Source organism: Mytilus trossulus, chromosome 2 (assembly GCF_036588685.1).
Source record: "Mytilus trossulus isolate FHL-02 chromosome 2, PNRI_Mtr1.1.1.hap1, whole genome shotgun sequence".
NCBI lineage: Eukaryota > Metazoa > Mollusca > Bivalvia > Mytilida > Mytilidae > Mytilus > Mytilus trossulus.
In genome coordinates this window covers 32,447,711-32,474,318 of record NC_086374.1, presented here as the reverse complement: position 1 = coordinate 32,474,318, position 26,608 = coordinate 32,447,711, and the positions used below count along the sequence as shown (strand labels likewise).

Below are 26,608 nucleotides of genomic sequence, written 5' to 3'. Positions count from 1 at the left end.
AAAATATTCGACGGCAATTGAAATATCCTGATAAGAAGCTACTATAATAGACGAATTGAGAATAAACGATGTGATTTAAATTTAATAAATTCGATCAGTTGAAATAAAAAATGAAAGCAAACTCAACCATTTTTATTAATTTAATTATATGTTGGGTATACGTCAATGATATATCAGTCCAACTGCTCAAAATAATAATCCAGGCAAGACGTCAACATACAACATTAGAAATAGAGAGCTTTATTAACTCGTCTTTGACCAATTAGTAAAAATCATACCGTACAATACAAATGAAAGGTCCCGGGATGAAAAATGTGCAACACAATCAAAAAGAGAAAATTAACGGCCTAGTTTATGACAAAAGCAATGAACGAATTAACACCAAACATTGCAATCTGCAACTATTGAATAAGATGCTCCTAAAGAGGAACAGGCATGTAAACAACAATACAATAAGAACAGATCACATGGAAGACAACCACTTTATATCGAGATTCACTAATTGAAACAGATATGAAAATGTCAAATCGAATATCTTGTTTTAAATCTCAGCCTTTTTATTGTCATTATTATTATTATTATTATATAACAATGATATAATAGATCTTAAAAGAACAAAAGTGCTAAAATTTTATAATGAACAATAACCTGCAGTATAAAATATTAATGACTAGGTTTTTTTACGATATCATACAGCAGCGTAGTGAACAATACAAATAGACAACAATAGCTCATTTTTGGAAAGAAATTTGAATGATGGTGAAGGATAATCGACGTTTATCGGTCGTCCCTCTGTCTATATCACTCTGTTCAGCTCTTGATATTATTCCGTATCATGTCTTTCTGACGTCAAATACGTTGACCCGGCCTTAATAACTTTGACCCGGACATATCAGCGACGTCATTATGTTTGAACCGACGTTTATAACTTTGACCCGAACTTATCAATAAAGGCAACAGTAGTATACCGCTGTTCAAAACTCATAAATCCATGGACAAAAAACACAATCGGGGTAACATACTAAAACCGAGGGTAACGCATTAAATATAAGAGGAGAGCAACGACACAACACCGAAACGCACCACACACAGAAACGGACCAAGCATCAGACAAAAAACCACGAGAATAACAAATATATCAAGTCATCTTTCGTGTGTTGGCGAAACAAAGAAAACACTTCCGAAACACGCAAATAAAGCCCGATAAATCGATTATCAGATTATCTGCATGTTGATATCGTAAAATATCAGCTGCGAGACATAATATGAAGCTTTTTGTCGAGTGAGCGTAGCAAATCGGTACTTATTACATAAAAATTCTCCAAATTGACACGATGCATAATTTTAAAAGGTTCTAAGATGTCAATCTTATCTAACTTCTGCAGAGGTTTTACAACATACAGAGATAAAACAGAGTACGATAGAAAAGTAATGAAATGGCTAAAACAAAGCGGTTCTCTTTTCAGAATACATGCAAAGCTTTAATTCCTTGTTTGTATCGATATACTTTATTCTGAAATGTTACACACATGTAATTGATTGGCTAACAACTGTTAAGTAAATTTGGTAAAGTTGTATTTAGATAGTTATCAAAGGCACCAAGATTATAACTTAATACAAGTCTAAAAAATAATTTTCTTATGATGTAAGGAGATACCTTAATATTTTGAAATATTTATTTTAACAAAGTTATTAGTCTTTCCTTTTATGTTTAAACAAGATTTAAATCTTAATAACTAAAACAGATTGTTCTTATCTATTTATCAAGGGTAACAATGTCCTTGGCTTCACATGCACAACGAATCATTTTAAAGGGTCATATCAATTATATAAATGTAATAGGGTGATAAATATGATAACAAAGTTGACAACTGTATAACTTTGTTAGTGTGTTTTGAAAGAACAATCTTAATTGGTTAAATTGCTTGGTATTCTCTTAGATGTTACATTTGATTCGTTAATGCATGTTTCTAGGGGGTGCTCGTGAAACTGGATACTAGTTACAATTGTATTCTCTTTAATGGGATCGAATAATTGACACACTGACGTGTCATAGTACACAAATCTGATATTCATTTATTTTAAATATTGGATGTTTATAGCATTAATCAAAGAGATCTAATTAACAAAATAAGGGGTACTCAAAAGGTGTAAATTTGATAATTTTATTGTTTGAATTCATTCACTGTCTAATTGTTATAATAAAGAATTTTGTAACAAAATAAATAATTTGTTTTCTTTTTTAATTTCCCAAAGTAACTGAAACGAAAAGAAAAAAAAAGGCTAATGTAATACCCCCGTTCCCCATATTTCTAATTGATAAAAGTAATACATACAGGAACCTTGTAGAGGTTAAAATTTTATGTTGAAAAAATACTAACGCGACGTTGCCAACAAGACACCGAGTGGGCCAACAACGACGGAATGATATTAGTATTTCTCTCTTTTAAAATAGGATTATTACATTGGAAATAATAATCGATTGTAAGGCCAAATTAATGAGATTTAAAACAAAGATTAAGTCTTGACCTGATCTCATTTTTAAATCAAAAGTGTTATACACATTGTTACCACTTTTCTTTCCCATGGACACTTGAACTAGATTTTAAGCTTATTCGACGATGGAATGATTTGATATTTGGATAACATTAAGATGTCAGCTATCGAAGTCGCTCGGTTTGGGGAACACCCTCATAATATTCCGGATCCGTTACCATGTGGAAATTATGTCGCCAGCCAATTACGGTGTGCATATGATGATAGTTCCAATCTCTTCCCAGCATCCGCTGGATCCCAGAGATCGTACAACAAATATACATCTGTCACAATGCAGGATTTCTTTATCAAGGATTTTAATGAGACTGATCCTGATTATGACGATGCAGTAAGTTTAATCTAAAGTTGAGGAATCTAATTAATAAAACGTGCATCTTAGACATGTGTTCTAAGATCAGATTTCAGTAGAAGATTTCAGTGTATTTCTATATAATGCCTTATAAGAATGATGCAGTTAAATCTTTTTTATATTTTTTATACATTTGGGTTTTTGTAATTACAACTTGTTAAACTGTAAGCACTTTTACATATTTATTTTGAAACTGAAGACCCGTTATAGATTATAATTATTCTTGTGGTGAAGGCGGACAGGAAAAACGATATTTCGCATACGTCTATCTGTCTAAGTGTATTAATAAGGAAGTATGTTTTCAGAATCGCATTGTTTAAAAAATACTTCTGGATTACACAGGTTTCACATATATAATGTGATAATGTATTTGTGATCTTTCAGTGACCCGTTTTCGTCTGCGTATTTTTCTAGGGAATGTTATTTTTTTTGCCTACCGAAGCGTTATAGCGCTATAACTCAAAAACACTTAGCGAAAAAGTGCTCACTATCACAATTACTTAGGTGTTGCTAATCATCTCTATAAATTCAACCTTGTATGATATCAGTTAAAGCAATTGTACCTTTCTTTCTTCATTGAACTCACACAAGTGATTAATATATGAAACCTCACTTTTCCATCGTTCTGGCTCTTGGTTCAACATACAGCCTTTATAGTGCATAACAAGGGAAATATATTCGTCATATCGACGTCAGTTTAAATAGTTGTAGGCCGGGATGGTAGGGAATTAAAACAGTTGAGATCGAAGATAAGTAAATGAGACCTGAAACTTAGACTAGGATATGCACCTGATGCATAATCAGTCATGTCAGTATGTATTCGTATCCAATTGAGTTTTTCACAGCCATCCATCAACAGGGCGAATCATAAAACAGCATCAGATAGGCAATAGAAAACATATGGGATATATGAGGAAACAGACATGGTTCTAGTTGAAAAAATAAATGCTCTTGTATTCATTTTGTGGTATCGTCATTGTTGACTTCAGTCGTTCAATCGTATAACGAGAAAATTCATAAATGCTTCAATTCAGGGAAGTTGACAAACAGCAACTTATCTTCGTGTTTGTCATATATTCCAGTTCTAGTTAGCCTATTGAATCGTATTAATATCAACTTTATTGTTTTGCCACATTAGTATTATCATTTGTCAATTCGCTGGGGTTCAGGCTATTCGCTACCATGTTCTCCTTTTGAAACTTGTCTTATCACTCGTCAATAAATTTAGAATTTAACGGCCATTTTGGTTGATCTTTGAATCACCGAGTGTCTGGAAATAAATGATAAGTGATGATAACCTGTCTTTCCATCAATTTCCAGTCTCATAATCTATTGTGGTAAAATCAGTCTGAAACTGTCCATAGAATTCACTTGTAGTCATTTCAGTACTGGTCAGTATTTTTAAGTCGATTCAGTAAGATGTTGATGTGTAAATGTAAATAACAATTACTGACCAGTCCGACCATATACTGTAAGTGAATTATCTGAACATTAATGAATTTACCACACACAGTGAATAAGTCTAAAAATGATTGAAAGGCTGAAAAAAAAATCATTTTAAAGCTGTTCAGAACAAAACGACCATTTTATATCAAAATTAGTTTACTAGTGTATGATATCTGAGTTAATGACTATATTATAAGACAATCGTCTATTGAACCAAGGGTCAGAACGATGGAGCAGGAAGGTTGTGTAACAAAGTCGAACGATAGGTTGATAAGAGTTATACATACATAGATACCAGGCTTAAAATGTTTATACGAATCAACAAGGCTTCTTAAGAGAAATAAAATCATCAATTAAAACTGAAAGGAAAATACAAGTAACTATACTAATGTTTATTTGCAGTGTCTTTTTAAGAAATGTTTCATTAGTGCAAGAATTTATCAGCTTAAAGAAAACAATTGAAAAGTCATGTTGGATATCTTCTCTCTGTTGGGATATCAATATAGCATATTCAACAAACTTGTCGTATTATTGTCGTTTTAAAACATGACCCATATAATATGACAATTCTTAAAGATGAATAATATTGTGCTGTAATATGAACTTTTATCTATAAACACATTATAATAACAATTTCATTAAAATATAGATCTCTTAATAATTCTGTATATGAACTCATCATAGATACCAGGATATTTTTTTGTATTTACGCCAGACGCGCGTTTCTTCTACAAAAGACTCATCAGTGACGCTCGAATCCAAAAAATTTAATAATGCCAAATAAAGTACGAAGTTGAAGATCATTGAGGACCAACAAGTTTTGCCAAATATAGCTAAGGTAATCTATTCATGGGTTAGAAAAACCTTAGTATTTAAAAAAAAATCTAAAGTATTGTAAACAGTTAATTTACAAATATGACAATATCAATGATAATTCATGTCAGCATAGAAGTGCTGACTACTGGGCTTGTGATACCTTTGGGGAATTTAAAACTCCACTAGCAGTGGCGTCGACCCAGTGGTTGTACATAAACACATCAAAGATACCAGGATAAAATTGTATATGTTTCTGCTCGATGACTAAGCGAGTTAAGATAGACTTGTACCTGAATAAGATTGAGTTGCGAAGTGGTTATTAGAAAGAATCTAAAACTGCCACTTGTATATGGTATTATTCCTAAATTTAAAAGCAAAGAAGACAAACATTTTAAAAAGCGATAAACCAATTATTAAGGGAGATAATGACAGCTAGGTATTTCAAACTGAAGATATTCATACATAAAGTAGATAATACAGGGCCGTTTTCTCTGAACATAAGTAAAGCCTGAGCGATTCGCGTGGCACTGCTTTTATCATGTTTTCAAAAATTGATCTATATCAAAACAAAGTACCAACTGTTAGGCCAACACGATTCGAGTCTAGAAGCAGATGTTCAACGGTGATACACGATTTATTTGTGTGCATAAATGCAATACAATTCGTAAATCTAAGAACTGTGTATGCTTCAAATCTCAGTTTCGATAAGTCATAAACGCTATGTCAGTCCGAAGAAAATAATTGCATATTGCAAAGTAGCAGGAGTGACATGCTATTTACAAAAAATTCATATGTCACAGTCTAAAGAAGAAGAAAAGAAACGGTTACGAACTTATTTCAGCCCCATTGTGTAATAAAGATATTCTGTACATTTTTCTTCCAATTTCAAGAGAATGTACACTTTTATGTACATTTTTTTGGTAATCCATAATTTCACTTAACGTGAAAATTCGAATGGGTTGTCTTCCTTGACTCGTTTTTAAAGCTAGTGCAATTTGTATCGTTTCGATCTCTAGTTTAAACTGTTTGTAGCAGCAGTTTGATTGGAGTTAAATGATGCATTAAACCATTGTGGTGTTAGTAAACAATTCACCCTTAAATACCAACTTTAATTATTCATAAAGTTTGACTTCGGTAGTTCTGTAATCTATTAAATGCTCAATAAGCCTTTTTTGAAGTCTTTTAATGTATTAATAAGTCTGTTAAATATCTTAGTACAACACGCTACATAGCAATTGTTTTAGTGAGTGTACCTGGAAAAAAAGATTGTACTAATGGTCCACTTATATGCTGCGATGCAACTAATACTATGCCTAACTCTTTTCGTTTTGGAATCATCAAAGTCATATTTTGTTAAGACGTTTTAAGTGATAGATTTAGATATCATGGTTGGTACGCTTTGTTGACACCTAGTTGTGGTTTTTTGTCATTCATGATAAAAAAAAAAAAAAAGCAAGCTCTATAAGACAGTATCAGTTTAAAGATATGTAACCATATGTAGGTGCTGTAGGAAAGTTCACAATTGGAAAGCTTACAGCATCTACTTTTTTGTAAAGGGTTACTCTCAATAGACCTTCGTTGTCTTTTTTACATGGTTCAAACATAGTATATCGGGTTCTATTTGGTAGATGTGTGCATCATAGTTACCAAACTTTTAATAGTTTGTATATAGCGGAACGTGAAGGTTAAGGATAATACAAGATTCTCGTTACTCTTCCTATGAAGCGCCTGTATGAAGTCTGCCTAAATGCATGATTTCTTTATTAGTTGTTAGAGACATTGAACTAGCTGTCAGTCGTTTTTGATAGTTTTACATTTATCATTTCGAGGCCTATAAGAGCTATCGATGTGCTTATTGTTGAAGGCCGTACAGTGACCTATAACGGTTGATTTCTGTGTCATTTCGTCTCTTGTGAAGAGTTGTCTTATCGGCAATCATATCACTTCTTTTTTTAAATAGGAATGCAACACTGCTGGCAAACTGTAAAATAAAGTTCACACATGGTCACATCTAGAAAAAATCTCATTATGCAGCTTCAAACTTAACTTCTAAGTTCCATCTTTTTTAAATTACCTCAGAAAAAACCCTTTTAACCAATTTAGTTTACTGGACGCTTAACATATGAATTTACATATGTATTACTCGATTATGATATCCTTTGAAAGAAGAAATAGTGCTCCTTTTAATATTGCTATCAATGGTTAGTCTTCCTGGGTTTTTACCATTGACAATACAGATGTCAGTAACTTAATAGCCACATCAGCGAAACCCCCTCCTTGTGGTTAAATTAGAGAGCCTCCACACCCAGTGCCGATCTACGCTATTGTGAATTACAATGCAAAATTCTTTATGTACTCTACATGTAGCTCTTTAATGTTATCACTGCCAAAACAAATTTTCTACTATATTTAGAGATCAAAACAGTTTGAAAAGCACAACAGTTGTTTTATAAACGCTATAAGATTATCTTTAAGGTTCCAGTCCTTCCTGAATGACAATATATTACAAGTTGCCAAATCTGTCAGTCTTTGATATAGCTGAACTGATTAACGACATATATTGCCTGTTTAATGCGATTAAAGGTTTTCGATTTCACTGATACCATATATTACTTTGTAATTTTTTCAAATCCTTTGAAGCCTTTAATCTTGACTACAAAGATATGTTCTTAACGCAAAACTTTCGTTAGAAAATATACAAACAAGGGTGACAAAATATATCACTCTCAAAAGAATTAAGTGAGCCGAATAAAAGCGGTGATGCACGCTTTGCACTTCCATTTGACCTTTAATAATAACTATGTAAATAAGGAATAACAAATTTTCAGAGTGAAAATAATCTTTAGTGCATTTATTCTGTTTGTGCAATTATGGCAGGAATTACAAAACTTCCCCCTATACCAGAAATAAGTTTTACTGTAAGTATACGTGTATGGTTAAACAGTTTATAAAAATAGTTAAAAACTTTTATATATGTGTTGCATTGGCAGTTATGATTAAGAACGCTCAGGAAAATCAAGATGAAAGTTCCTGAAGACTTATGTTTACATTTTACTCATAAAAAAAATAGGAAACCTTGAAAAAATGAGATAAAAATACAAAATGTCACATTTCTTTTTTCAAAATTAGTTTTACATATATATATAGAAATATGAAGTAATATGACTGACAATGGGAAAATTATCTTCCGTATGGCCTTCAACGATGAGCATAATGTTTGAACAATGTACTCGATATAGTTATATAAATGTTAATTTTAGAAAGTTGACATAATGGTAATCTGCATGTAGTGTTTTGGAGTTCTTTTTTTTTTAACGTCGGTTAGTTAGACTAAAGGCTCGTGTGCGTTTCTTGTTTACTGTTGAAGGCCTTATGGTGATTCATATTTGTTTGCAAAAATTGCCTTTTGATTACCCCGCAAAGCTTGCCTATGTTTGTTTTTTTATAATTTGTCCAGATCGAAAGAAAAATGAAAATACCAGCATTTTCATTCCTGTTTGCAATTTATCTTTTTCTGGTCAGAATAAAAAAAAGAAATAGAAAATATTTTATTCTAAAACACATTTCAAATTCAATATTTAAAAAAATATATATATTTATCAATGTATGCAAATTTACAAACACTTTAAAATGATATAAATTTACAGAGTACAAATCTTGTAAGTATTTACCATATGTATATTTGACTGCATGATATACATTCATCATTTATATAAGTCGGCCATGATGTCATTGTAACTGGTGTTTGCATATTATATTATACATGCTGATCAGTCATCGGCGTGTGTTGCTCTACATGCTTTTATAATGTATCATATCATGCAAATTATATCTCATATTTTCATGCTGTATTGCAATTTGGAAATGGCTAGATTTATCATGTCTCTGTTAGTTTGATATTAGTTACACTGGGCTGCTTTTTTGATATTTTTCTTATACATATGCATGTGTATTATTCATACGTAATTCAACATTTCTATGGTGTGTCTAAAACAGCGCCCATTTCATCAGGAAAAATGCAACAGTATCTTGTTGAATAAATTAGATTGGGTTTTTTTTTCTAATTTAACTTGTTGAATAAATTAAATGGTTTTTATACCCCCGCTTTAAAAAAGGGGGTATACTGTTTTACCTCTGTCTGTCCTTCTGTCAGTCAGTCCGTCCGTCCCATGAATATTTTTCGTCGCATTTTCTCCGGAACTACAATACAAGGATTTCTGAAATTTGGTTTCAGAGTTTATCTAAGTCAGCTATACCGTGTGATGCGTTTTCAGATTGATCACTTGACAACTTCCTGTCTACCGAACACTTGTATGATTTTACACATGATAGCCAAGTTGAAAATTTTCGTCACATTTTTCTCAGGAACTACAATACAAGGATTGCTGAAATTTGGTTTCAGGATTTATATAAGTCAGCTATACCGTTTGATGCGTTTTAAGATTCATCACTCGACAACTTCCTGTTTACCGAACACTTGCATATTTTTACACTATTAATATGATCCACTTGCGGCGGGGAATCATCAGTGAGCAGTAGCTCGCAGTTTCACTTGTTTATTCTAATTTCCATTTGTCAGAAACTTAAACCTGGGTCTCGACCCGTTGTTGACCTTAATAGTCTTCAAGACCTGATGATGCACATTGTAATTATTACAAAGGTTATTATTCTATAAACTAGATAAACCGAACATGTATTATGTGTATGTCATGATTGTGAAAAAGGTCCCTTTGGTTTGTTTGTAACATTAAATAGAACAGTAGATGAAAAAAAAAATTATTACATTTCTACCAATTTTTGAAAAATTGTGCAATCATAGTGAAAAAATGAAAAATGAAATAAATAGTTTTAAATGACACCACCACTCATCAAACATGACAGCCATCGTAACTAAAAAAAGTAATATTTTGTAAGAATTCAATACCCCAATATTGTTTTGCAAGCTTTGAATTTCATTCAGAAAAATGTCAGGAGTTTTCACAAAAATTTCGAGCAGCTTGTCAATCATTGTAAATTTGAAATAAAAGTAAAGCATCAATTGGATTAAACTTTACCGACCGTGCAAGGGCTATATAGTCAGCCAAGGTCGTTAAAAACTTCCATTTCTATCAAACTTATTCAAAAAATTATAAATAAGAAAAAATGGAGGTTTTGGTTTGGGGTATACGTCAATGAAACAGTCTCGCAACTACATAACAAACCCAAAGACCAACACAGTTACAGTTTTAAACAGGACAGTAACTGGCGTATATATACAGCTGGTCAAACTGTTTGCAGAAATCTAGATTTATCGCAGATCTCTTGTACAACCAAAACTCTCACAAAAGACACAAAGACTTACAGATATAACAGAAGACAACCACCGACGACGATTACATGCACATGTGCAATTTAATACATGAGATTGTAGATGTTTTTTGTTGATATTTAAACATGCAGAAAATATGAGATTTAATACGGGTATTATTTTTCTTAGGTTATCAAAAAAAACATGGCCTTATATTGATATTAAAGGATTGTTTCGTCAGAATGATTTACATTTCTACTTTGAACGTATTTCAATTTTTGCATATTGTTTGGTAAGAAGTAAAACACAAGAATATTGAACTCCGAGGAAAATTCAAAAAGGAAAATCCTTAATCAAGCTACCAGTTATTCATCATTTGTTAGGATTTAGGGAGAGCATGTTTTTTTCTAAAACAAAGTGTGTGAAATTTATTGAAAACTAAAAAGAAAACAAATCTGTCAGAATGAAAATTGAAAAAAATATGTTTCCACAAAAAATTAGAATAGGCAGAAAGGGTTGGGATGAAGTATCTTCTGAGTTTCCAAATAAAAAATAAGGTTCCTACATGTTATGAAAAATAGGTGTTTTTATAATAAAGTTGAAAAAGTTATATGCTATTATAAAGTTTAAAAAAGTGTTTGTCTTCCTGCATGTTATGAAAAATAGGTGTTTTTATAAGAAAGTTTGAAAAAAATGTGTGTCCCGAGAAGAAACCACGTGCCTCATAGTCAGTTCACTAACGTATACCCAGATCACCTGTTGACCGCTCTCCAGAGTGGTAAATCCAATTGAGTAGTTTGATCAAATACTTAATTTGTCAACCTAAACTACTGTTAAACGTTACAAATAAACTAATTTTTTTTCTTTTCATCAACATAAAGTATTCATAAAATGTTTACCTTCATGAAATCATATAATTATAATAAACATTTCCCTGTCAATATTGACTTGACATGAAATATATAAATTGATATATAATTATACCACAGACCTTTTCAATGGTAGGAAACTTAATATGCATAGTTATATCAAGTCCTGTCAACCTTGAAATACATTTATAGTATATAGGCATTTAGGATGTGAACATTAGAGATTAAGACATACCATCCAACTGTTTATTTAAAGACAGGTTTTAAGGGTTTCTTGTAACTGATTTTTGGATATGGTTCGACTTTTCGATTCTGAGGTATGATCATTTTCTTCTTCGATATTCAATTTCAAACAATTTTTCTTCAGTAATAGTCGTATTTTACTATTACAATGTAGAATAAGCGAAGTGATTTTCATATGAGAAATGTTTTCGAACAAATTTAGTTTCTTTTTCCCGTTTGTGATGCATTGTTTGTTTAATCTAGAGTCAATTACACACATACAAATTTTAAATATGCAGTAACAGTTTACAGATTTCGATAAACTGATTTTTTTTAAATCCTTTTTGTTTTGCATTATTTTGTGTTTATTTTCAAAATAACGGGGATTCATAATCGATAACTTCACAACCATTTGAAATCTGACAGATAGTTGTCTCATTTCCAATCATATCACATCTCCTTATTTATGTGGTTATCATTGAGACATCTGTCCAACAGAAACTAAATACCGATGATGTTTCGAAATGTAGGTATTCAAACTGACTTGTCGATCTGATATTAAGTGATTCCATTTCCGACTGATTTTTTCAGATTTTTCTTATATCATGTATATAGTGTTGTTATGTCAAGGTAAGGGAATAGTAGACACACACAAAAATATTTTACCCCGGTACATTTCCGAATTCGTATACGTCTGTCACAAATCAGGAGTCTGAGAAATTCTTATACGTCTGTCACAAATCAGGAGTCTGAGATTTAGTGGCAAAGGTTGGTATTTGTTATTTCTGTTTTTCGGTTATTAGTTTGGGTTTTTTGTTTGAATCGTTTCACCGTTAGCTATGTCGGGTTAGTTCATATGCTTAAATCTTTGAGTAATCAAAATGGCATATATCATTTAAGAATAATGCATTTCTAAAAGTTTAAGGTTTTATAAAATGTGAATGCATTACAGTTGATTTTTTTTTATTGTTTTGTATAAACGTATGTAAATTATTAAGACGGCCTAAGCGATGGTTGATAATGGACGAAAGTTTGCCTGTTCATTGAGAAGTAAAACAATATTATCATCCAAAGTATTAAGATTCATTTAAATAAAATATGCACATATTTGACCCTTTAAATTCCCGGTTCTCTTAAATAGTAAATAGAATGCAATATTAGAAACATTTCAATAAATCACAGTAATAAATTCACTATCGTAACATTTTGTTGATGAATGGCATTAAAACAATTTAAATAGAAAATTCAAAATAAATTATAGCATTGGTGGTGTAATGTCTTAATCATAAAAAATAAAAAGCTTTTTCTTCTAGTAAAATAATCTTATGAAATAATTTATATGAGAATAAATTGTCAAATGAAAAGGAGGTGTATCAGGAAGGTTTTACTGGATATAAAATGTCTCGTAAAGTTAAAAGATCTTAAATTGATGTTTAATTTTGGAAAATCCTTAATACGGTGTGACTATAAAGTGTACCTTTTGTCTGAAACAGGTAAGAGGAGAGTATTTTTGCACGTAGCTTTTCAAGTTAAAATGAATACTACATTCATATGCAATGTGCATACGTACATAAGTTAGTTGCAAGATGCTTTTCGCATTCAACTTATAACAACATGCAAAGCTAACTATTTTAACATTTTCATTATAGCCATCCTTTGCGAATACTCAGAAACTCAGAAATACACGTTACATTATAGCCATCCTTTGCGAATACTCAGAAACTCAGAAATACACGTTACATTATAGCCATCCTTTGCGAATACTCAGAAACTCAGAAATACACGTTACATTATAGCCATCCTTTGCGAATACTCAGAAACTCAGAAATACACGTTACATTATAGCCATCCTTTGCGAATACTCAGAAACTCAGAAATACACGTTACATTATAGCCATCCTTTGCGAATACTCAGAAACTCACAAATACACGTTACATTATAGCCATCCTTTGTGAATACTCAGAAACTCACAAATACACGTTTGGTTTATACAAATACTAAGTCGGTGACAAGTATATTAACTTTCAGTAAACATTGTCATGGTTGAATTTTAAAGCTTTGGTTATTATTTATAGGCATCATTCTCGTTAACACATGTATGTGTTCATACTGACATTTGCAATCAAAACATATGCTTTCATATACTTGCTCTCATTGGCAATCAAAACATATACAAGTTCTTTAACCATAGAAGTACTGTATTGAAACTATTGTATTTTCATTTTATAACCATAGGTGTGGGTTGCATTTAGGCGACATATGAAACTTTTAGTTTTGTCATCACAATTTGAATTAAAAAATCTTTACAGTTGTAATATTTTATAAATATGACAATTACGAAATGGTTTACATTCCTTATTGCAAAGGCCTTTACGCCATCAAAATGCATTTTTTTTTGCACGCTAAAAAGAAAACCATGAAAATACCGAGCTCTAGGGAAAATTCAATCAAAAGTTCAAAAACATCTGTCTTAATCCTGACTTGGTAAACGCATTTTCTTCTTTACAAAATAAGGATTAAACCTAGTTGTATAGCCATCTAAACCTCTCACTTGTATGACAGTAGCGTATATAAAATTCATTATATTGACTACAACAATGTGTGAGCAAAACAATGGACAGTTTTTAATAAAACGTAGTTTATCATTATATCAAATGGTTTTTGGTGCGGTATAATGCAAATATTCAGTTACTATTCCTCCCACGCCCCTCCCCACGGCCCTGAGTCCATTTTCTGTTCAGCTGTGTTAGAGTAAGGATTTCTTTCTTCAAAAGATTGATGTTACCCTTATATTTCCCCTAGTTTATTTGCGTTTAACAAAAAAGGATTTTCAATTTTCAGTGAAAAATGTATAACATTTAAAGTCCACTAAAATTTCATTGATCCAAACTAGAGTAGTTAAATGCCTGGTTTAAATGCTATACTTGTTCAATTGTTTAAGTGGTTCTTAACAGGGTCATTGTTTGCAAAAACACATGAAAAAATAATTATATCTGAAATTGACATTATTGATTATGATATAAATTTAAAAAAAAGGTTCCAAAGGGAACTTGCTTAAATGATTGCATAACATATTGTTTATTATTGTGATCCTTTGAGAAAATAGATTACTTGATTTTAAATCTATCATATGTGTTATATAAGTATTTTTTTTTAAATCAATTGTATTATACATGTTCTAAGATCAAAGTCTTAAGTTATTTTTAAGCAATTATACTGTTTGTTTCAATGTTTTGTAAGCTACGGCTAGATAAAAAGAGGAATAACATTTGTTTTCCAATTTAACTTGCTCAATTCCAATTGTTCAGATATTAGATGTATGATTTTTGTTTTTCAGCCGTTTCAACGAAAAAGAGAAACAGTAGGTGATGTACTCTCGAAACCTCATGCACATCAAGTAAGTGGAACTTTGACATTTAAGTAAAGAAATAGATACAGTAGTACAATAATACTTCCGATGCGGATTCACGAGAGGACATGGTGTCCAGGCCCCTCCTACATATTTGATAAATGCATTGATGTATGTTTTTTTTTGAAAGGTAACAATATCAAAGTTTTTTGAAAATGGTCAAGTCGGCTTAATATCTCTCTCTCCAAAAACCAGTTAATTATATACTTTCTCTTTTCAAATTGATTTTGATAATATGATTTATCCTATACTTTTCTATGATGATTTAAAAGGCAAAACTCCTACTTTAGAAAACACATGCGCAGTCAAGCGTATTTCAACAATTAAATATGTTATTAAACTTAGTTCCGAATGGCCATATGACGTAGATATAATCTGGTCCTTCAGCGGATAATTGTTCTACTTTTGTCGCTAAGATACCCAACAGATAATGTGTACATTAAAACAAGAATAAAGCTATCTTTTTTGGTGGAAATACATAACACAAAGGTGAAGAAGGTAGGCTAGATTGCTTTTATATGCTGCAATGTTTAATAATTATATCTCTTAGAACATTTAAACTTATTGTTTATTTATTTTTAACTTCATGTAAACATTTGATTTAAGAATCGATTGTACACATTTAATAAATCCAAAGGATTATTAGTTGAGCTGCCTTTTAAATTTTCCCAAATTGAGAAGTGCATTATTATAATAATCAAGTTATTAAGATAGATATATTGCATGTGAACACTATGAATTACAATTTTGCTATAAACTGTCCATCTTTAATTTTTTTAGACATACAGAAAGTTAAGTTAAATACTTTTTTGTTAATATATGTACATGGTATGGCAGAAAAACAAACGGAGTTGGCTCTTTTTTTCATTTCTTATTGTAATGTAATTGGCTTTTGCTTTCTGTAATTCATAGTGCAAAATCCAAATAAGATTAGAGACAACTCTTAAACCTGAATTATAAGAATTTCTATTAATATTGAACAGTGAAACAGACTACACAAGCAATCACCAACCGACTGGTCCAATAAAAAATTCGAACAAAAGAAAAACAACAATAACCAACACATGGTTCAGATAGACACGAAATGATATTGGGTATTATAATTTTCATACGCCCTGCACACAAAGCTCCATCGGTGCCTACATGATCAATGTACATAAAAAGTACAACAAAAGTACCATCATATACTGCACAGTTCAGCAGAAGTAAGAAAATTCATTGAACTGTGAAACAAAGTACATTGTTTAGTTGTTTTAGTGGTTCCAAACTAGTAATATAAAAATCACCTCATATTTTTGAAGGTGACTGTCTCGTCAGACCGATTGAATAAACCATAGACATACATCTCTTGTAAAGATTAAAGTGCACTATCTTAATTAACTTGTTTGACCGTTATATATATATACGAATTATTCATGTCACTGATTACAACATCTGTGAATTTGTTGTTCTATTCAAAATCTTGGCCTCGTTTCTCACTATTATGTAATTCGACATTTTAATTTCCGATTATTTATGAGTTTGACTGTCCCTTTTGTATCTTTCGTCCCTCTTTTAACAGGAACTGCTTATCCTGCAAGAACTACTGCGTGCATCCCTATTTTTTTAAGTGGTGTTTTCATGTTGCTAAGTCTTTCTGTGTAGTATTAAAAAGGGCGGTTGTCTGTTCTTTTAAGATTAATCTCAAGTAATTTAATATCTTCTGACTATATTTCGCACTTATTTTTATTCAAACTGAAAACTCAGTAGAGCATCTTCGAAATATGTCAACCCTTTTAAAATGCAACTTCAAGTAATTTTATCGACACACCTGTCAACCCATGAACATTTTTTTTCATTGAAAAATCCCTTACAATAAGCAATACCTAGATTAAGTAATGTTAAATAAAGATTGGTCTTGAGTGTTATATTCATAATAATTCATAATCAACCGTACATGTATAATGACTAATCACAACCATTGAAAACAAATGTCGACTTTTCTATTACTGGTAGTCTGGTCGATTAATTGTATTGAATTAGGAATAGAAGAAAACAAATTGCTATTTTGAATGGTAAAACGTGTAGACTTAAGACAGGGACTGTCGTATGTATTTCTCCATATTGTACCATTTCATGGTTCTATTTCATTTTGCAAAATTCGGGATAAGACATTAAACACAAACACTCTTAATCTTCGCGTGTTAATAATATTCTGTCACATATAAGATTCTTTCTTAATTCTAACTCATTTGCATTAGGGCTTGAAACATAGTCTGTTTAGTAAAAAAACAACAAAACTACCAAAATTATTTGAGAATCGAGATACATATATATGAGCCAAATTTTGCCTTAGAACATGTTTTGCTACAAGATGTATCATACAACATGATAATGTGTGTAAATTATCATTTTGAATTAACTTGGGCTAATATCTATTTATGATGAAATAATATCCGTAAAAAGCCCATTTTGTTACAAATATTTAAATTTCAACATGTTTACATAACAGTCGACATTTTTGCACTAAAAAGTCTAGATCCTTTCGCACTATCCAGGTATCTATGAAATGAGCATGAGTTTGAATTTAAAACTTGAAAAAGTTTATTTTATTTCAATTTCAGAGGCCGCATACTGGTTCTTCCCGTTTTTTTAAATAGGCAAAGAAGTTTAAACAAAATTGCAAAAAACATATGAAATATGTTATGGCCTAGGAAATTAAGACCACAAGTGTTCCGGTACAGGAATTGGATAATGTTTTTGTGCAACCCCCCATACCCCCCCCCCCCCCCTTTTCCGCCTTTTTTACCCTTACAGAATTATAAGGTTATTCAGTGCCACAGGAAGCCCTGTTTAATTATTATAGAGAGATGTGTAAAAGTGGTTTTTTTCTGTCTATCATGGCTTTGGAGACTTAGTAAAAATAAAAATTAGAATGACTTTTTCTATTTTTCAAAAAAAAATAGTGGGTATTTTAGAGCCCTCAACCGATATGCGGTTATGAAGCATAGATTGACTGTGCCAACAATGTATGTATTGTCTTATGAATTTATTATATCGACTATCTAACATGAACACTCGCGCAAATAAGTCATTAATATATTTAGACAACAGTTAAAGCATACAATGTTTACACACTTACGACCTCCTCCATATTATAACATAAGACGATTTAAACATTTTATAAACGATTTTCGTTCAAAGCCTTTTAAAATATGTTGTTCGTAATTCAATGATATGAAAACAGTTTGTATTAAATTAATAGTTAATGATTTGAGTCATATTCGTAACTAAGTGACGCGAATTCCTGTAAGGTTGAGATCTTTAATAAATTGTTCTATAGTTTAAAACTTTAAACATTAAATTCGTATCAAAAGATATTTTTTCAACTGTAAAGGACAGGTTATTTAAATATCTCATAATATTATGCAAGATAACCAAAAAATGTATATATGTCAGTTTGATAGCACGAATACTACCAGCCATTTAATACAAAGTACTAATCTTATAAAATATTACAGCTGTAAACAAAAGATATGAAAGAGTAAATGTCTTGATCATTTGATTTCGGATGATACACAAACTTTCTACCAACTACCTTTTTAATTTAAATTTACAAAATGAGCAACATAATTTGTTACAAAGTGTAATACACCGTGAAAACATTTATGTAAATCAAGTATTCTTTCGATTATTTTTATTTATATTTTGCGGGTAAAATACTAAAGCTGATCTTTATATAAACCTTTCCATTTTTATCAATATCTTTTTAATATTTCGATAATGTAGTTAGCCTTGTCTTTTCCAAATAGTTCTCGTTATGGCTATTGAGAATCGTTTTTTATTCAACTGAAGACTGTCACTGATAAACATCAAACAGTTCAAATATAAAACATGACATATACATTAATTTTCTTTTTTTCCAGATGTTTCATAGTTGGAATGTACCTCCCCGTTATGTCGCCAGTGACGACGATACTTTTATTACAGGTTTGTTATTTGCTTCTATTCGTATTTTTAATAATTTGATATTGGTCAAAACAAGACAGCAATGTAGAATAAGACTACATTTGTTATAACAATATCCTTCCAATATTCCTAATTAATTTAGCGAAAGTTTTGATGGTTGAAGTTTTAAATTCTGCAACTCAACATATTTTACTCCCCGCACCTAAGTCGTGTGAAAATGTCTGTTCATATTTTATTAATCGTTGGTCTTTACGTTGTTTCCTAGAAGTTATCACTAAAAATGTGCTTGTTACCACCGTTCTTTGTTTATTTCTTCTATCTACGTCTATACATCGTCAATATAATGCCTTATTTTTTCTATCTACGTCTATACATCGTCAATATAATGCCTTTATGGCAAATTCTATAATATAACATACTCTTGCCAAACTCTTACAACGAAGAAGCATATATGTCAGTAACTTCTGGTCTCTTACTTATTTACTCTCCATTGAAAGCAATTTTACTTTGTCATTTTTAGAAACAAAACAAACCAACCTCGGTAGTGATTGTTTTTTTTTATACTCATATATATATTTATATTTTAGGTATGGTTCCAGAAGAACCTACGATGGTAACACCACCAGCACCAGAAAGAATTAGTCGCCAAATGTCACGTATGTATTTCTTGTTTTCAATTCCCTTCATAGCTCTGATAACACGAAATAAAAGGGTTATTTCACATCATTTATGCAATAAAAAGAAATAAGTTTCGAGACTATGTCGTATAATTATTGTTTCTAATGCCCAGAAGAAAGTATGGAATAAAGGACAATTTTAATGTAACAAAATGTATGACTTTGTATATTGATGTAGTATATATATTTATATATATGAAGAATATGCAGTGTGATTTTCTGACACAACTTTCCATCAGACACCAAACGACGAGAATGTAAACCAGTATAGGGTACTGTATAGCCTTCTACCATGAGCAAAACCCATAGTGTAAAGTTTTCTATAAATACATTGACAAGACTAAATGTGAAACAATTCAAAGGAGAACACCAATGACCTGACTGTTGCTAAAACAACAAACGAAAAACAAATGACAGCAATCAACGACAACTAATCAATTACAGGAATATAACTTAGTATATGTATATGTACAGGAAGAGAGCGATGGGATAAGGATTTATTATAAACGCCCAATTCTATCCTTATCTGGGTCAGTGGTGTTACAGCACAACATAACAGCAAACTACTTAGTATAAAAATCAGTCCGAAAAGGCTTCGATTGGCTGGAAACACTCAAAACACAATGTTACGATCAAATAGTATTCGCAGTCAATTAAAGCTAGTTCAAAGCCAATTCAACTGACATCCTGTTTTTAAAATTTTGTTCTTATGTAAGGCTGTTACGCAACCGTCCCAGAATACAGAGAGGTGTCACATTCTGTATATACATTGTACGTGTATCAAGTTAGGATCATGTAATTCAGTGGTTGCCGTTGGTTGCTGTCTACCATATTTATTTTTCGTCAATTGTATATAAATCAGATATTGGTGTTTTCGTTTTAATTGTTTACATTTTGTCATGGCAGGCCTTTTATAGTTTACTATACGGTATGGTTTTAGCGCACTAGTGAAGGTAGTATGGTTATTTTTTTTTAATATTTACTATAATAGTTGCTTGGCCTTGAAAATGCATTTGAAAATGCATTTGAAAATACATTTGAAAATGCCTGTACCAAGTCAGGAATATGACAGTTCTTGCCGTTTTTGATGCGTTTTGTTATTTGATTTTGCCATGTGATTGTGGACTTTCCTAATTGATTTTCCTCTGAGTTCAGTATTTTTGTGATTTTACTTTTTGCATCTATGTCATCTGCATGGTCTCTAGTAGATAGTTGTCTCATTGGCTATCACACCATAAAATCTTATTGTGTTTGTATTAATAAATGGACCATGTTTTCCCAGTCAAAAATTAATCAGTGCATTGGAGACCATCATATATATCTTCATATTAGTATACTATAAATTTCAGGGGACAGCAATGACGTTAAATGTAAGATGTTTGAATTTGTCATTTAGTCATCTAAATAGATATTACTGTGTATTATACAAGGGTGTGGGTGTCTATAATTATATATTCTTATAGCGTAGGCATGTAATTCTAGCTATCCATCTGTATAACTATTTTTACATATGTATATATGAATCTGATCGATTTCTCACGGTCGATCCATCTTTTGAGTGCCGAAATACTGTTTTTATGTTTACATTTATAAATACTATAAACTTACATTTCTGTACATATACAATGGTTGGTACTCTCTCTCTATCTCTCTCTGTTTTGTTTAGTGTAGTTAGCCATATAGTATAGTTTTATGTCTTCATCAATGTTAAATTAAATGGTTTTTAACTGTAAAATCAGACCACAAGACAAGAACATGTTTTGATAGACTTTCATTGAGTATTATAATGCTTGAAATTATTGTAAAGTGGTAACTGACTTACATTTACAAAGAAATAATAAACAAGAACGTGTCCATAGTACACGGATGCCCCACTTGCACTGCCATTTTCTATTTTTAGTGGATCGTGAAATTGGGGTCAAAATTCTAATTTGGCATTAAAATTAGAAAGATCATGTCATAGGGCACATGTGTACTAAGTTTCAAGTTGATTGGACTCCAACTTCATAAAAAAAACTACCATGACCAAAATCTTTAACCTGAAACTTGCACTATCATTTTCTATGTTCAGTGGACCGTGAAATTGGGGTCAAAACTCTAATTTGTCATTAAAATGAGAAAGATCATATCATAGGGCACATGTGTACTAAGTTTCAAGTTGATTGGACTTCAACTTAATCAAAAACTACCTCGACCAAAAGATTTAACCTGAAGTGGGACGAACGAACGAATTGACGAACAGAAATAAGAACGGACAGACGAACGGACGTACAGACCAGAAAACATAATGCCCCTATCGTAGGTGGGATCGTAGGTGGGGCATAAAAAAGTTGTATAAAACACGAATTATTGCGAATTTGTATGTCTTGGTGACAATCCTAAAAGGAGTAGGTCCGGTAAGGACTCATTTTGGCCTCAAATTTCAGTTTCATCTGACGAAAGATTTTGACCACTTTTTAAACACTTAAGTGTCTATTTCACTTGATTCAATTAGTTTTTGTGAAAATTTTTAACTAATTAAGTCATTAAAAACGATCCGATTCAAGCTCAAATATGACAAATCTCTCAAATATGCCAAAAAACGTCACTTTTCAGATGGTTTTTGTCAAAAATGAAAGTGGCCGCATCCGTGTTCATCCACAATCTTTATATATGTTATGTATTATTATCAAATACAACTTACATTTCAATATTATGGATGAACACGAATGCGGCCACTTTTGTTTTACACGGAAACCGTCTAAAATTTAACTAAAATGATAGAATTTTGAAGATTTCAGTAATTTAGCATGTCTTAATGGTGCTACAACCCAATATTTGTGTATTGTATTGTCAAAAACAGCCCATATTTATTTAGCAGAAGCATTCAACTGTCAAATGAATAACTAAAAATTAACATTTTAACAATTTTGTAAAACTGCCATATTTTGGGGCCAAAAAAGGGTCTTACCGGACCTACTCCTTTGATTCTATACTAATAAAATGAATTGAATGAGCCACAAATTCTATTGTCAGAGGGACTATTTGAACGTGACAGAGTAAGCAAATTTCTCTAACTTGCACTATGCAAAACAAATAAACACTGAAAATATTAAAAGGAGCAATACTACTGTCATTTTGACTATTTATTAGATGCATGCTATACATTCAATGTATATGTATAATATCACAAGAATATCAAACCACAACATGACTAATGAATAACTTTTGTGTTACAGTACCTAACATTAACTTAAGAAACAAAAAGGCTTCTGCTAAAGGAATGACCAGAGAATATACCAAAATACAAGACAAAGGCCCATTACAGATGACTGCCGTACCTACTGTGTTGAAACCTCAAAGATCCCGTACTGACTTGATGATGAAACCTTCCATACCAAACCAAACAACTAAACCAGAACCATTCGTACGTTCAGTGACAGACTTAAAACCTTCTGTAATGAAGAAAACCGAGACAAATAATAATATGGAAGATATAAGAAAGGTATAGTTGGATTTTAAACATGTTTTATCAATTATGTTGAAAACGCTGATTACGCCTATTTCCACTTTATGATATAGTGTATACTTATTGACTGGGTATTCGTGGAATAGTAAGTTTATTGTCCCCTAGGTGCAACCATTACTCTGAGTGAGGCGACCTTCAGAATACTAGTTTTGTTGTATGATGAGTGAGGCGGCCTTCAGAATACTAGTTTTGTTGTATGATGAGTGAGGTGACCTTCACTACTAGTTTTGTTGTATGATGAGTGAGGCGACCTTCAGAATACTAGTTTTGTTGTATGATGAGTGAGGTGACCTTTAGAATACTAGTTTTGTTGTATGATAAGGTTGGGCAGCAGGGACATGATTTGTTTCATTTTTCCTTTCCAACACAATAGAGTTTCAATAAAACACTCATCTATTATAGTTTTCATGTAACTAAAATATCTTTTTTAATTCATGTTTTCAGGAGTTTCAAAAATCGCTACAACCTCATGCAGTAAGAACGGCTGAACACTACTTTAAATTGGCACCACAAACAGATCGCAAGGTGATTGAACGCATTCTTCGCATGACTGAAAAGAAACATCAAATGGACAACACATTAAAGAAGACTCTGTTACCAGATGCCAAAGACACTGTAGAGAAATGGTTAGACAATGCTACAGAAGAAGGTAATATTTCCAGTTCTTTTGATGGGTTTAAAACAATTTTATTTACAGAAAAAAATATTTGTATAAGATCAGATCTTTCTATATTTCATTTGATTCTAAAGAAGACAGAAGAAAAAAGTTTCACTCACCTGTTATATGTGCCATGTCCATTTACAAGTACGCATTTGTATCTCTTTTTGATCGAAATACCATATCTTTTATTTTTAAATTGTACATATATATGTAATATCTACTATACATATGAGAGTTTGCACCAAGCAACCATGGCCAGGGTTAATAAGTGACCAATTATTGGAAGTTCTTACAACATGCTGCAAATGTTTCGTTTATTACGAATTTTAATTTCTTTTCTTGCAGAAAGACAAGTCGCGTTGAGGTTTTTCAATTCCCTTGCTGGTAGTAAACTGATGGGAATATCTGTTGCTGAACAGAAAAAGAGGCTGCAACAGGTTATCAAAACATTAGAAGAGTAAGTCTTATTCTGTATTTGTTTAGTGGTGACTACCACAACTTTTTTTTAACTTTTCCAATGGTCTTTTAAGTTATATTTCATTTGTAAGTACACACTGTGAACTTTAGATTAGAGCATACAATGATATTGGAATTATTTTATCCATCTTCAAAAAAACGAACAAAATTATGTAAAAAGCGTATAATAGTTTTATCTGAACAAAAAAAAACAGTGTTAAAGCAAGCTATACTGATGCTACACATGTTATGGCTAGTTATCTGCTATCTGTGACAATATTTATCAGTGTTCATTTCATTTTATTTTATTTCTTTTTAGTGGGGATGGTAAAATCGAAACGTCTTCAGAATATAAACCACGACGAAAGATGATCCCGAAAGGCAAAGGAAAATTTAATCACATTCGTTTACTTACACCAAATACCAGGAGTAACAGATGGATGCATACCACGTGGCATCATTTGCCAGAATATAAAGAAAAAACGGTGGAAAACTCGAGTTCTCATTATATAAGACCACATGAACCGATATCTCGCCATTTTGTCATTCATCCTGACTGGGGATAAAGATACGATCATTCTAGTGACACAACAATCTGTGATATGTTTGTTTAATACTTTATATTTTATTGCATTTTAACTTGTTGAATTTTGTAAGTTTATTCCTGTTAAATTTCTCTTCGTTCGTCTGATTTCGTATTATTAAAGAGAGAATGTGCAACCTTATATGTTCGCTTTGTTGGCTGAACCAATAATCTAAACTGTGTTTTGATCAAGTGAGTTTTTATATCCATTGTATCCTTGGCTGTATACATCGATGATTGACAGATGACTAGTTAATATACTAAGTTGGTTTTTCTTTTGATGTCATGTCAAGGATATGAATAATACAATATATATTAAGTCACAGATTATGTTTTCTTATTTTTTATATCATTTCACAAGTAATAACTGGCACTTTTAGCCCTAGGTTACATAATATTATATTATAGGGTTATTTTGCTCATTGTTGAAGGCCATACGGTGACCTATAGTTGTTAATGTTTGTGTCATTTTGGTCTTTTGTGGATAGTTGTCTCATTGGCAATCATACCATATCTTCTTTTTTATATTATTGAATGAATATTGGGTAATATTAACCTGAGTATTATTTTATATCGCACGAGCATGTTCTACGAGGGACAATTTTCCCCAATATTCATGCAATATAATATTAGAATTTTTTTATTTTTTTTTTAAAAGATTTTGTCGTTGATGACGTCATGAATTTTGAAGATTTATTGCAATAGTGCAATATTGGAATTTATTGTATTCTGTTGGTTACTTTCTGTGGGAAATATTATATTGCTATGCAATGATTTCATATCTCCATTTATGATACGGTTAGAAACTTCAAATAATAGCACAGTGATTCATTTTCCGGGGAAAAAATAGTCGTTAATTACATGGAATAGTATTTGGTCAAAATGACGAAACTATAAACAGTTGTCATACAACTGGGAGGTTTAGCTAACTATAAAAGCATGTTAAAACCACAATTTTTAATCGCAAAAGCCTGTACCAATATACAAAATGGAAGATGTGGTGGTAAGAATGCCAATGAGAAAATTGTTCGAGTTGTCCACAATACGTCCTTCAACAATAAGTTAAATCTATACAGCATAGGTATAAAAAGCCCCGAAATGATAAATGTAAAACAATTCAAACAAATACAAGTCCAGATATATGTACAAAACGATGAACTAAAAACACATAATATATAGCAAAAAACGACATCCACTGAATTACAGGCCCCGGCATTGGGACACGCACACGTAGAATGTAGCGAGGTTAAACTAGTTTTCCTCTTACTTATCTTGGACAGTGGTGTACCAGCAAACCGTAAAATTCAGTCAGGGCTTATCCCGTCAGATCGACACAGAACAGAAAAGCATCTAACTAACGCAAAAACCAGGCGTGACAGGGTGTTCATCACATCCCGTTTGAATGGTTTTACACTAGTAATTTTGGGGCCCTTTATAGCTTGTTGTTCGGTGTGAGCCAAGGTTCCGTGTTGATGGCCGTATATTGACCTATAATGGTTTACTTTTTTATATTGTTATTTGGATGGAGGGTTGTCTCATTGGCACTCACAAGACATCTTCCTATATCCCAACAGAAGACACCGAGTACGGTACTGAAAGTACTGTCTCGCCCTTACTGACACCTAGTTCAAGGCTCAAAGAATTAATTTAAAAATCATGTATACCGGTATAAGACTGAACAAAGACGTCAGGAATATGGCAGTTTTGTTAATTGATAGCATTTTTATGGAGTTCCACTTCTTGATTCTTTGAAGTTCGTATGTTATATTTCTTTTTTACGGTAAAAATGGGAAAAACTGCACCAATCAATTCTGCAGTCC

At 31.7% G+C, this 26,608-nt stretch overlaps 1 protein-coding gene across 5 annotated transcripts; it reads left to right on the top strand.

Annotated features, from left to right (window-relative positions):
- Positions 1–2,382: 2,382 nt before the first annotated feature.
- Positions 2,383–24,976, top strand: LOC134707032 (uncharacterized). 5 transcript variants are annotated; one of them, XM_063566506.1, is made up of 9 exons: positions 2,383–2,884; positions 14,884–14,943; positions 18,861–18,924; positions 19,491–19,559; positions 20,930–20,950; positions 22,799–23,064; positions 23,533–23,737; positions 24,095–24,206; positions 24,525–24,976. In XM_063566506.1, exons 1-9 carry the CDS (start codon positions 2,654–2,656, stop codon positions 24,769–24,771), a joined length of 1,275 nt encoding a protein of 424 aa, XP_063422576.1. In that variant the 5' UTR covers positions 2,383–2,653; the 3' UTR covers positions 24,772–24,976. The 5 variants fall into 5 exon arrangements, with proteins under 5 accessions (XP_063422576.1, XP_063422577.1, XP_063422578.1 ...); XM_063566508.1 differs by lacking the exon at positions 2,383–2,884 and adding an exon at positions 7,848–8,085; XM_063566510.1 differs by lacking the exon at positions 2,383–2,884 and adding an exon at positions 11,529–11,640.
- The last annotated feature ends 1,632 nt before the right edge of the window (positions 24,977–26,608 follow it).

Excerpts from the sequence above, each read along its gene's own strand:
- LOC134707032 (XM_063566506.1), top strand. The coding sequence starts at position 2,654 with ATGTCAGCTATCGAAGTCGCTCGGTTTGGGGAACACCCTCATAATATT. Across the intron at positions 14,944-18,860 it reads CGAAACCTCATGCACATCAA|ATGTTTCATAGTTGGAATGT; the intron begins GTAAGTGGAACT and ends CTTTTTTTCCAG. Across the intron at positions 23,065-23,532 it reads ATATGGAAGATATAAGAAAG|GAGTTTCAAAAATCGCTACA; the intron begins GTATAGTTGGAT and ends TCATGTTTTCAG.